The following is a 12,858-nucleotide window of genomic DNA, read 5'->3' on the forward strand; positions in this document are numbered from 1 at the left end:
AGATGCTTTAGATTGTGTTTGCATTGACATGCCATACTACACCACAGCTTCATTTGCTGTCTTTGCATACATACTGGGTTCAGAACGAGAAACTTCATACGCGTTTACGTCTCCATTTCATACTAAATGACAGCTGAGAACTCTAATGACTGCCCACCGGGATTCAGTTACACGAAAACATTTGATCGGTTTGGTTTGTTGGTTTTAGTCACACCGGCGTCACCGATACATATAGAGTCATGGTCCAATTCTCTGACAGTCAGAACCAGAAAGACGAGACATTCAGGAGAAAAACGAGAGGAAAGATCCAAACTAACAGGTACATTTCTATGCTCTTCTCAGGTTTTACTTTTTCACACAATACTGAAAATCATTTTGTCCAGAATATCCTGAATTATTTATGGATTTGATTAGTTATTTGACATGTTTGTGGTAATCAGAGTGATCTATTTCAGTTAATTGTCTTAGTTTCGATAACAGTCTTTGCTTAAATGACTGAGGGATCTTTTTATCTGAAGTCCAAATTGCTCAACGTTAATATTCCAATTATCACAACAACTCATTATATTGAATTACAGCCAATTTTCCAACATGTCTTCAGGTTTGCAGACATTTGTTCTGCTCAGAGACAAATGTCTCCTTTACTCTGACATTTGTCCATATCAAAACATTTCAGATATGGACTTTGACTGGGCCATTGCAACGTCTTAGTCCTCGTTTTTCCAGCTGTTCTGTTGCAGATGGGCTGTTGTGTGGCAGAAAAGAAGCATTTCCATTATATATTCCTGTCATTCCTTCCTGTATTGCCTGACAATGTGGTCAATAACACAATTACTCTTTACAAACAATGATTAAACTTTGAGACTTATTAGTCTCAAAGTTATAGATTATATATATTTTTGAGGAGACTCAGATTTTTGAGTGGAAATTAATGTAATTTTATGCAACACTGGCAGAAATCAAACTATCATCTGCAAATGTGATGATATGGATATGTTACAGACATAAAGGAGAATTCATTAGCGACTGTTTTTGGTTTCTGCTCTTCTTCCTAGGCCATGTCTGTCAACGCTTCGTTGTCTCTTAATGTCCTTCCTGTCTCCTCAACCTCCAACTCCTCTGACGTTCCCTTTTTCATGGCCTGTCGGCACTCAGTGGCCACAAGAGTGATATTCATGGTTTACAGCAGCATCAACTCTCTGCTCCTCCTCCCTCTCTACGTCTTCATTCTCTACATGGAGATCCAGCGTTGGAGACATCAGCACTCTGCCGGGGCGACACTGAGCCCCTCCGACTTCTTTACCCTCAAGATGATGATCCTAGAGATCATTTGCGTTATTGGATCTGTCATTTTTACGTCAAGCTTTTACAGTGAAAGTCAGATTCTCTTTCTGGGTGTATATTTATTCTGTATCATTTTACCAGGACAAACATTTTTACATGTGCTGACCTGCGCTGACCGCTACCTCGCTGTTGTTCACCCCATTGCCTACATGCACAGTAAGGAAACCCACAGGGTCAAAATTAGAGTCATCAGCAGCGCTTCGGTTTGTCTGCTGTGCTTGGGATGGGTGAGGGTGCTACAGTTGAACTTGCCAGACTTTCCCTCTGTTCCTTTTTTCCTTATTTTAGTTCTCACCATAAGTGTGATGGTTTTCTTCTGCTGTTCTGTTCTCTGGGCTCTAACTCACCCAGCGACAGATCAAAACAGACAGGCTGACCAAACCAAACAGAGAGCTTTTTACATGATCCTGGCCATAACCGTCACTCTAGTGCTGAGATTTGCTGGGCTTCTGGTGGGTTTTGGGTTAAAACATGTGCTCTTTCTGGATCCCAGGAGGTTGTGCGGATTCCTGGATTCAGGAATCTTCCTGACCTTTCCCAGTAGTCTGGTTCTGCCGCTCCTGTTTCTGCACAGAGCGGGAAAACTAACCAGCTGTATAAACTAGAGCAGTGGGATGAAATGTTCTGGATGTCAGCTTTTACTTTTCTAATGTCCTTTTAGACTTAGCTGTGCAACAGTGCTAAAATTAGCTTCTACTATGAAAAAAACGACACCTGATCATTATTTGTTTTTAACGAGTCACTGTCAGCCTTACATTAGTGATGTGAAAACACAAACTAACAGCACAGATAAACAACGACACAGGAAAAGGTTTTCTAATGAGGTGGTTTGATGAACTAAATGAGTCTGTTTTAATTAGTAAATGCTGAATTGTTTTGTTTGCTTCTTGTTTAATGTAAACAAATGTTGCATTATTTCCACCTTGATTTGTAGTAGTTGTTTGTCCCTAATAGGGTTTCCTTCAAATTATGTTCATTTCACTTTTCTAACTTCTGTAAGAGATAGTTGCACTGCAGTGTTAACACAATCTGTACACAAGAAGATGTGGAATTATGTTCTATCAAAAACAAATGATAAAAAAAAGATATTGGTCTAATTTTCTAATTGTCTGCTGCAGCCAGCTGTGCTACAGCATCAATAGCTTTTAAGTAAAATCAGGAGCTTTGACTTGGCTCTGATGCTTTTCCTCATTTTTTTCTTTCTTCCTCCAATCTTTCATAGATAAAACTCTTTATATCCATAAGTAAATGAAAAAGTCTAATTTTCAGAATGGTCCATTTTAAACACAAGTATAAAAGAATAAAAATTACAGTTAAGTCTCAAAGAAAATTTAATTTAAAACCACAGTGCCATCTTCTGGCGAAATGTGTGCATTGCAACATGACGCAGCACTTTCCAGATTTTTTATTAGCATTTTTAAAAAATGCACTCTTTTCCAACTTTACAGTGACGTGTTACTCTGTGTTGATCTGTCATTAAAAAAAATAAAATCATGTTGTGTTTTGAAAACAGCTTCATACATTTAGAAAAACCTTGAAATGCAACTATTAACCTGTCATTCGCGAGAGGACCTCTCTGACAACCTGTGAATGACAGGTTAAATGTAAAGTTAAAGCCCACTTGTTTTTAAAGAAGCCATTATGAAAATAAAATGAACGATGAGAAAACAAACTCACAGAACAATTAATTCTCCTGCATGCAAACTGGAGCGGCTTCATTTGTTTAACTCATTAATTAAACAAATGAATAAAAACAGCAGCTTGTTTCTGTTGATTGTGCTTTATTTGGCACCTGATGGATAACTCTGATAAATCACCTGCAGGCTGATGGTTACTGATGATAAACTCAGACATGAAATCACATGAACTGACATGTTAATTTGGAGAGAAACATACGGAGATGTGCATGGACACAAGAAGGTTAAACAGGATTTATCACTTAAATCATCAGAATATTACACACTGCAGGTCTAAACACAATAAGATTTATTGTTTTATTTTTAAAAAATGACAAGATCCAACTTTAACAATGACATGGATCCATAAATGTATGTAGTAATTACCAGATTCTTTGTTGTGAGTTCATATCTAGAGTAGCTGAAAACTGATAATTATTCCGATGAGAGAAACTTCGTTGGACTGCAGTTCTCCAGAAACATCCATTCATCAGATGGAGTCTGTTTCCAGATGCAAACATCCAGAATTATCTGAATATGTTAGCAGTTTTGTGGCAAAACTCCTAAAATTTCAACAGTAATAAGGTGAGAAAGTCCAGATTAATTTCTTTACTTTTCCTCCTGCATGATTTTTGTTTTGTCTTGAAACGATTTGGTGCCCAAGAATCCAGTCTTACATCTGTGTTTTATGAAACAAACATGTTTCCACTGCAGCTTACTGTCAATACGAGGAGCGGCCATGTTGGAACACAAAGTGGGAACTGGTGGTCGTGGGTTTTAACGCCAACACATTTAAATAGTGGCTCATCAGTCATTTTCTAACATGCAAATAACATTTATGTTTTAAACAACCAGACGCCACTAAAACCTTCTGAAGCTTCATCTGTTTGAAAGAAACGCTGCTGGTGAGATTTGTCTCTTATAGATGAAGTTTTTTGTGTTTTTATTCATTTACATGGTAGAAACGTTCAGGTGTTCCAGATGTTTCTACTGACTTTTAAACAAATGAAGATTATTGGATTAAACTGAACTGATTTTGTTTTGTCTGAACGGATCAGAATGGAAGTAAATTTGATTAAAATTGTGGACGAACTGAGCTGCATGAAGTGACTTCAGTCAAAGTTTAAATGTTTTAATCTGCTGCTTTCATTATGGGGATGGAAAATATGAGATATTCCTAAAACACAGTCTGACCAGTCCAGACTCCTTATACAGTTAGAGCTGTTTATTATTAGAGCTACGCTAAGATGGTAAAAATAAAATCACCACAATAAAATCGTACAAGAATAAAGTCACAATGTTACAAGAATAAGGTAAATATTACAACTTTATTCTCACTTTATTCTCAAATTTTGTGACCTTATTATAGTAATATTTCAACTTTATTCTGTTAATATTATGATTTTATTCTTGCACGACTTTGTTCTTGTAACATTTTTAATTTATTATCAAAATATTGTGACTTTATTCTCATAATATGGATGTTTTTCTCTTAATTTTATTATTTCCTTTTTCTTAGGATGATCCTTATATTGTAGATTTTGATGCATCTTTGTCATAAACATGTTTCTGATGGTAATTAAAGTTATTTTATGACTCAAGGGAATCTTCTGGGTTTGTAAACAATTAGAAACTTATCAAATTATAAAGGTTGTCCAGGCAGGAATTTGGTTTAAGTCCCAAACACTTTGATATTTCCTAGCAGTTTTTTGTTTCCACAGCGAATTAAATCCTTCCATGTTTTTAATTTTTCCTCCAGATGCGATGTCCATCAACTCTTCGTCGTTCCACTCAGTGGTTCCTCGGCTCTTCGCCTCCTCCAACTCCTCCGCTGAGGATTTCCACGCGTGTGCCTGAACTCTCCTGAGAGCTTGGCCATCTACACCACCTACACCGTCATCAGCGTCTCCTTCCTCCCGCTCTACGCCTTCGTCCTCTTCTTGGGTTTCCAGCAGAGGAGGCGTCAGCGCCTGGCGCCATCAGGCCACTCCGACTTCTTCACCTTCCAGATGGCAGCCGTGGAGGTCACTGGCGTTCTGGACTCCGTGGTTTATGTTGTGGGAACCCACATGGAGAGTGAGCCAATGGTCCTGTTGGGGATGTTTCTGTTCTGCGTCATTTTTCCTGGCCAGAGCTCCTTCCATGTCCTGACCTGTGTGGAGCGCTACCTGGCCATCGTTGATGCCGTCAAGTCCGTCCAGTGGAGCGAATCCATCAAAGTCAGGGTCAGAAACGTCAGCACGGCGTCCGTCTGGCTGCTGTGCTTCGGGTGGTTGGGTTTACTGAAGCTGTACCTGCCTGACTTCCCAGCGGCCCCTCTGCTGCCCTTCCTGGCCGTCTGCTTCCTCATCACCACATTCTGCTGCCTGGCTGTGCTTCGCTTTCTGAGGCGGCCAGGGCCGAGGGAGCGAGCGGACCAGTCAAAGCTCAGGGCCTTCAACATGATACTGGCCATAACTCTGACCCTGCTGCTGAGAATAGTTGGATATCTTGTGTCTTTCGGCCTCAGTGATATGATTTCAATAGATCCAGAACATCTATGCACGTTTCTGGATTCGGGGCTGTGGCTGACGGTCCCCAGCAGTTTGGTTTTACCTCTGCTGTTTCTGCACAAGGCCGGGAAGCTGCCATGTTTCAGGAGGAACTGGAAGAATGGACCGTAGTGAGGTCCGGATTGATACTGAAACAGCAGATCGATTCTTACCAATACTGTCAATACTTCGATCATTTTAGATGATGTAACAAAACAAGAGCTTAAAAAGAGACTCATTTAGGCAAGACCTAAAGCTTTGTTCACATTTGTTATGATTTTCTGCCGTTGCTAAAATATCCTAGCTGTGATAAATGAGGCTGCTAGCTCAATCTGATTTTAACATGAACACATTATGATGTCTTGTTTGACTGTGACTGCATATCAATAACTTCAGAGTTATTGTAAAGATGTAAATGTAAAGATAAACCTAAAAACTGTGGAAGTAAATCTTTATGAAGCTGTAGTTCAGAGAAAAGGTCACTTTTCATGTCATATATACAGCAGTTTGTACAGCAAACATCCTGACAGGTTGATATGAAATAAAGTCCAGAAACAGACAATAAATCAAATTCATAATTCACCAGCGCTTTTTATGATTCATGGAAAAAAACAAAAAAGTTACAATAAATCACAAAGTTTGCATGATGCAAATAAGCTGTCAGCTCGTCAGTTTCCCTCCCACTAGTTAAAACCCTCAGATGAACTTAACCAAGTTATTCAACAGAGACGCCTGCTGATCTCAGCCAGCAGCAAGAAACCAAACAGGCTCACCAGGTCAGTCTGTTTAATTATACAATGCACAGGACGGCAGGACTTTTCTTTCAAAATTACCAAGAGTTTTCTTTCTCCCAACTGAAACCACTTCCTCCTGGCAAAATGCATTTTAAAAATATTGACCTTTTGCAACTACGTCACTTCGAGGCGCCATGATGGACGTCGGAAGTGAGGGATGCGAGTGTTGAACAGAGACTGAAATTGTTTTCCTACGTTGTTTTTGTCAGTTTATTAAAGCTAATTTGTCACCTGGTTGGGGCTCATAGCCGGAGGGATTTACTAAAGTTGGAAACAGTTAGCTTAGAAACCGACCCGAACCTCCTCCCTCTGACGTGTCGATCAAATTACAGACTTTGCCTGAATTCACGCCACATGGTTTATATTAATATGTCATAAACAGTGTTTCCCCTTAGACCCGAGCAGCATTAAAACCGAACAAAAGAGATGCTAACCAGTTTTTCCCCCATACATGCTAGGCTACATGACGGTGCGGCGTTGTTTCCATGGTTACCAATGGTCAGACGCTGCCTTCTCCATAATGCGATATTTGATATCATCTTCATACGTGTCCATAAAGTATATGAACATTAACCTGTTGGTCTCAGGTTTTCATTCACAATACAGGGGTGTCAAACTCCAGTCCTCTGCTGTCCTGCAGTGTTTAGATGTGCCACAGGTAAAAAACAGTGGAATGAAATGGCTTAATTACCTCCTCCCTGTGTAGATCGGTTCTCCTGAGCCTTGCTAATGACCTAATTATTCTTTTCAGGTGTGGTGCAGCAGAGGCACATCTAAAAGTTGCAGGACAGCGGCCCTTGAGGACTGGAGTTTGACACCCCTGTCACTAGAGGACCCAAATTTGGGTCCTCTAGTGACAGACAGGTTAATCTTACCGCGGTCACACCGAGATTGACGGCTGCTGTCCATCGCGCCGCATCTTTCTGCTTTGAAAGTTATGCAGTAAAATGACCAGTTTGGTTTTCATCCTGATCTGTTTGTGATCAGCGTGACGTCACGTGCAAAGGGTCAGTAGAACTCGTCTGTTATTGTATCTCCAGGGTGGAAACGTCTTCTTTCCCTCCGCCATGCTGACCAACTCCTCTTCCAGCACCTTCTGCTCCTTCAACGCCTCCCTCCATCCTGTCACCTTCTCCTGCTTCAGCGACATCAACCATGTCATCCATTACTACTGCTACACCCTCACCAACCTCCTCATCCTCCCTCTGCACCTCTTCATCTTCTGGATGGGTTTCCAGAGATGGTGCTCCAACAGGCCGGCTGCAGGACAGAACAGCCACACCGACGTCTTCACCTACTGGATGGGTGCAGCAGAGACCCTCTCTTCTTTTGGGTTTTTATCTTTCAGTTTTGGCGTTGGAACCTGCAGAACAGCCAACATGGTGTTTGGTTATCACCTTATCTCCTTTATTGCTCCTGCACAGACTGTGTTTCACTGTCTGACCTGCATAGAGCGCTATCTGGCTGTGGTTCACCCCATTACCTACATGAAGCTGAAGAAGTCACAGGGAACCAGAGTCAGAAACGTCTGCATTGCTGTTGGCTGTCTGCTGAGCTTCGTGATGTTTGCTTTGGTTCCCGTGTTTTACCCTCACTTCCCCACCACAGTGTACTTCTCCATCTTCGCCTTCATCATCATGACTATGAGTTTCTGCAGCCTGGCTGTCTTCTGTGTCCTGACCACGTCGGGAATGAAGACGGATCAGACAAAATGGAGGGCGTTCCACACCATCCTGGCCATAACCGTCGCGCTGGTGCTGAGGATTTCTGGGCAGAGCGCATCCATGGCCATTCTGCACCCAAACCACAGAGTAGAAAATCACTGTGCAATCTTTCTATCCGGGTTCTGGTTCTGTTTGCCAAGCAGTCTGGTTCTACCGCTGCTGTTTCTGCACAGGAATGGGAAGCTAACCTGTCAGGAATGAAACTTCAGACCTGGAGTCACGTCTAATTACTGGAATCTGAGTTATTGCTGTACAATTATGCATGAACATAGAAATAATATCAGGTTTGTCTGTAACAGATGATTAAGCAAAGATTAAAATGCAGATGAATGGAAGATGAATCCTACTTTACTAATAAAATGTTAGTGGTCAGAAGTGAGAGGTGGATAAATGCTGGACTGAAACAGCCTATGTTTTGTGTTTAGTATTTTTCTTTTAAAATAAAGCCAACATGGATGACAAACTGCCTTGATTACTTCTTAACACTTATCAAATATCCGCATGTTAGCATCCATTACTCAAGTTTACTTTGAGGTCGCTTTCCTGCTCCTTGCAGAAACTTCAAAACTTGTTTAAAAAGTGTTTTAAAAACTTTCTGTGAGCTTTAATGGAAGCGTAAATCTAGCTGAGCTGGAAAACGACCACAATGCAGGAGACATTTTGGAAGAATGTGAAACATTATTCTGTTATCTGGATGAAAAAGGAAAAAACGTGCAAAATGAAATTGATCAAACCCGTCAAACAGCCCCTCCTCTTACAGGATTAAAACTTATAACAACTTCTAACTTCAGAGTAAAGTTAGGCTCTCAGGCCTTCAGGTTGTCCTCATTCAGCCTCATTAGCTAAACCAGCTGCCTAACATTCATCACATCCCTGTTAGCCATTAGCTTTGCCTTCTCCTCGTCAGTCAACATGATGTCAGCAGTTTTGTTTATCAAACTGCAGCCTTAAAAGATCATAACTTCATGTGGTTGCTCAGCAACCAGCACAGCCAATCGTATCCACAGACTCGTTCCCTGCAGCGTCCTGCAGATCTTTACATGCCAGGATCTTTATTAAATATTATGCAGATTGTCAAGACTTTTCTGAGTTTTAATCCCTTTTCTGTCCAGAAATTAACTCTTGAATAACAATAATATCAGTTCATAGCATCAGAAGCAGGTCAATCTGTCTCTGTCCATTAGATGACTGGAACATGCAAAGGTCTTGTACGTTTTGCACAAACACAAATCCATCATCAATAATCCTCTGAAGCTGCTTCACACGTTTCACCTTCTTCACTTTGACAAACGAAATGTTTTGGCCATCAGCAGCTTCCAGCTCAGTCTGGGCCGAGACGAGTAAAAATCAACTCCAACTGGTCCAGATCTGAATCTAACCAGACTAAATCAGGAGGTGGAATGACGTTTCTGACATTAGCAGAAATGAAATCGGGTCGTTGGGAGATTCTGCTCCATATTCAAATCATCTCTTCAGAAACTCAGACCTCAGCTGAGTGGTTGGCCATTTGTGGTTTTCATGTCAAGTAAAACCAGGATTTTTTTCAACCTGTTTTATCAATGGTAAATGGACTGAACTGAACTTACGTAGCACTTTTCCAGTCATTTTGACCACTCAAAGCGCTTCACACTAGAGTCACATTCACCCATTCACACTCACACATTCATACACCGATACGCAGATCGGTAGGCAATAAATGTTGGGAGGGAAACGACTCCAAGCCAGACGGAGCAGAGAAGCGTTTTTATCTGATTGGACGGTTTAGTGCAGGGTAGGTCTGAAACATTTAATCATCTAAAGACAGTTTTATCATTTTCTATTTCTGTTTATTGATAATCTGTAGTTAAATTTGACTGAAAGTGATCAAATGTTGAGTGTTTTAACTGATCTGGATGCATTTAGTTCCATTAGAGAAAATAATGTAGCCGTTTTGGGACGGCTGTGGGTTTATTTTATAACAATATATGTATGAAAGCTTCTTTATAGCTATTCCAACACATATCATGTTGGTGCAGATTTATGTTTTTTTTTTTTAAATCAACTTTACAGCAACATCATGGTAACAGAAATATGTGAAGATGCAGAAGGCAACTGCAAAACAGTGATCATTTTCAACATTTTCAGTATTTTAGACTTTTATCTGGAGCAGCTTTAATGAATTTGCTTCAGTAAGAAACACGACATCCTGAGATTACACTTAAATTTGTTCATCATTTCATTACTGTTATATTTTTAATGTTCTTGTTTCAAGAAAATATGTACTAATACAACAGTGGACGGAGTAAGAGCAGCTTTACTTCACCACATCGTCACTGATGTAAAACAATATTTGGTAAAAATGTGACTCAAATCTTGAGTCACATTTTTACCAAATATTATCAAACAGGAAGGTTTAGCCGCCAAACCTTCCTGTTTGGCGGCTAAACCAGTGTCCTTGTACGTCATGTGGCCAGAATAAAAGAAAGGTGACCTTCCTGTGTTAAACATTAACAACCCGTGGAAACAGGAAGTCATTAAGTACTTTAATTTAATTTTTTTAAAAAGTAAAGCATATGAAAAGTTCCTTCAGGATACGAATATCCTGAGGGAACTTTATATAACCAAAATATAAAGTTATATGAAAATGTTGGTGTTTTAGAGACAAATAGGAAATTAATTTATAATAATAACAAAATTCAGGCAAAAAAATATTATTCCCAATTAGTTTCTTTCAAAATAAACTCATGAAACATGTGAATTGTTGGTTAAAACGAAGCTGTGAAGCTGCTCTCGGTTTCTCCTGTTCAGCTTTGTTTATGAGGTAAATTTTCCCCGACACCTGAAGGTCACCAGACCCGCCAAGCAGTTGTTTAGCTTTATAACCAACAGTTATTATTATGTAACATTCATATTTGTGTCACTAACTTTTAATTCTCAGTGTTTTCAGAATACAAACCAGTTTTCTGTTGGGTTTGGACCAAACCTGGAGGCTGATAAACGTTTTTACTGTTGATTAAAACTGTTTTCCATATTCTTGTTGTTTAATTTCTGTTTATTTTCTCATTTTTTTGCAGACCATGTCCCTCAGGTTTATGTCTGTCCCTTCTGTCGTCTCTCCTCTCTTCAACATGTCCAACGTCTCCGTCAGTCACTTTTTGCCAGGATGTAAGGTTTCTGTAGGATTCAAGGTCATCTACGCGGCGTACGCCGTCACCAACCTGCTGCTCCTCCCGCTCTACGTCTCCATCCTCTGCCTGGGTTTCCAGCGATGGCGGCGTCAGCCATCAGCTGCTGCAGGCGCAGCAATCAGCCACTCCGACTTCTTCACCTACCAGATGATGATCGCTGGGATTTTTGATGTCTTCGGATCAGCTTTGGTCATTTTGGGAAGCCACCTGGAATCTCAGATAACGTTCCTGACGGGAGCGTATCTGTTAGGCTTCGTTATTCCCAGTCAGACCATTTTCCACGTCCTGACCTGCGTGGAGCGCTACGCGGCCGTGGTTCATGCCATCGCCTACATGAACCTGAGGGAGGCGGTCAAAGTGAGAGTCAGGAACATCAGCACGGCGGCCGTGTGGCTGATGGGTTCTGGGTTGTCTGCTTCAATGACAATGTATCTACCGAACTTCCCAACAGACGTGCTGCTGCCTTGTTTGGCCATTTGCCTGATTGTTACGTTGTTCTGCTGTCTGTCTGTCCTGCATTTCCTGAGGCGTCCAAAGCCAGGGGGCGCTAGAGGGAACCAGCAGAACACCGACCAATCAAAGAAAAGAGCCTTCAACATGATTTTAGCCATAACCGTCACTCTGGCCCTGAGGATGCTGGGTATTCTGCTTTCCGTAGGGGTTAAGAATTTAATTTCAGCTGATACAGAATATCTGTGTGCACTGATGGACTCGGGGGTTTGGCTGCTGGTGCCCAGCAACCTGGTTTTACCGCTGCTGTTTCTGCACAGAGCAGGAAAGTTGTAGTTTCAGGACGAGAAGAAACAGAACAGCAGAACTCGACTCAAACTGTTTCTGAGCATTTTAGAAGAAAAGGGAACGAACAACCCAAACAAATGCAGCGTCAAATCTTTCTCATGTGTGGATTGGTTTTGCTGAATGGTGGATTGTTTAAAACTGTTTCAGGAATCTTAGTTTGATGCTTCCTTATTGGTCCAGAATAACTGGGTTTGATTCTGTTTGTGGATTCTTGGATTAGCTCTGTAGATGACACTGTGCTCCAAATTTTGGTGGTTTGTTGCTCTTTGGGGAAACTTTTTCCCTGCCAAGCAGCAGCTCAGACTTCTGGGATTCACATCAGAAGTGGTGGATGCAGCAGGATGCAGCAGGATGCTGCAGGATGCAGTAGGATGTACACTCTAAAAAGTGTTTTTGGCTGTAGTTCATCTTATGGACTTATTTACATTAATTTAACTTAATTCTTTTGCTTTTGCTATGACAACTTACTTTTTTGTGTTCATTTAACTCAAAACTTACAAATCTTTAACCTGAAGGAACTTTTCACTTTGACTTTACTTAAAACAATTGAGTTCAACGCCAGTTTTGTATCCTAAGTCTGACCAACTCAATTTATTATGATCATCCAACTCAATTCACTAAGTTCTTCCAACTCAATTTGCTAAGTTTTTATAACTTAATTCATAAGGGGGTTTAACATGACAAATTTAAGTCATTCTTACTCAAATCATTTATTTTGTTCTAATAAACATTTAAAATCTCTTTGATTTAATTCTACAGAAAGTCAACTCAAACTTTTAAGAAGTTCCAAACTAAATTTAAATAATCTTTTTACAGTGTCATCT

The 12,858-nt window shown here is 40.5% G+C and overlaps 2 protein-coding genes and 1 pseudogene across 2 annotated transcripts; all 3 read left to right on the forward strand.

Moving 5' to 3' along the window:
* Nucleotides 1-956: 956 nt before the first annotated feature.
* Nucleotides 957-1,949, forward strand: LOC148154372 (uncharacterized). The gene has a single exon (XM_088015215.1). It carries the CDS (start codon nt 1,059-1,061, stop codon nt 1,947-1,949), a length of 891 nt encoding a protein of 296 aa, XP_087871341.1. The 5' UTR covers nt 957-1,058.
* A 2,835-nt stretch (nt 1,950-4,784) lies between these two features.
* Nucleotides 4,785-5,683, forward strand: LOC148154373 (uncharacterized; annotated as a pseudogene).
* A 5,442-nt stretch (nt 5,684-11,125) lies between these two features.
* Nucleotides 11,126-12,022, forward strand: LOC148154374 (uncharacterized). The gene has a single exon (XM_088015836.1). It carries the CDS (start codon nt 11,126-11,128, stop codon nt 12,020-12,022), a length of 897 nt encoding a protein of 298 aa, XP_087871962.1.
* Nucleotides 12,023-12,858: the final 836 nt, after the last annotated feature.

The sequence above is a fragment of the Poecilia mexicana genome, unplaced genomic scaffold (assembly GCF_051168715.1).
Source record: "Poecilia mexicana isolate PSO_F unplaced genomic scaffold, ASM5116871v1 scaffold_18, whole genome shotgun sequence".
In the NCBI taxonomy this organism is placed as follows: Eukaryota; Metazoa; Chordata; class Actinopteri; order Cyprinodontiformes; family Poeciliidae; genus Poecilia; species Poecilia mexicana.

What these genes read in the sequence shown, in the direction of transcription:
- LOC148154374 (XM_088015836.1), top strand. Translation starts at nt 11,126, where the DNA reads ATGTCCCTCAGGTTTATGTCTGTCCCTTCTGTCGTCTCTCCTCTCTTC.
- LOC148154372 (XM_088015215.1), top strand. Translation starts at nt 1,059, where the DNA reads ATGTCTGTCAACGCTTCGTTGTCTCTTAATGTCCTTCCTGTCTCCTCA.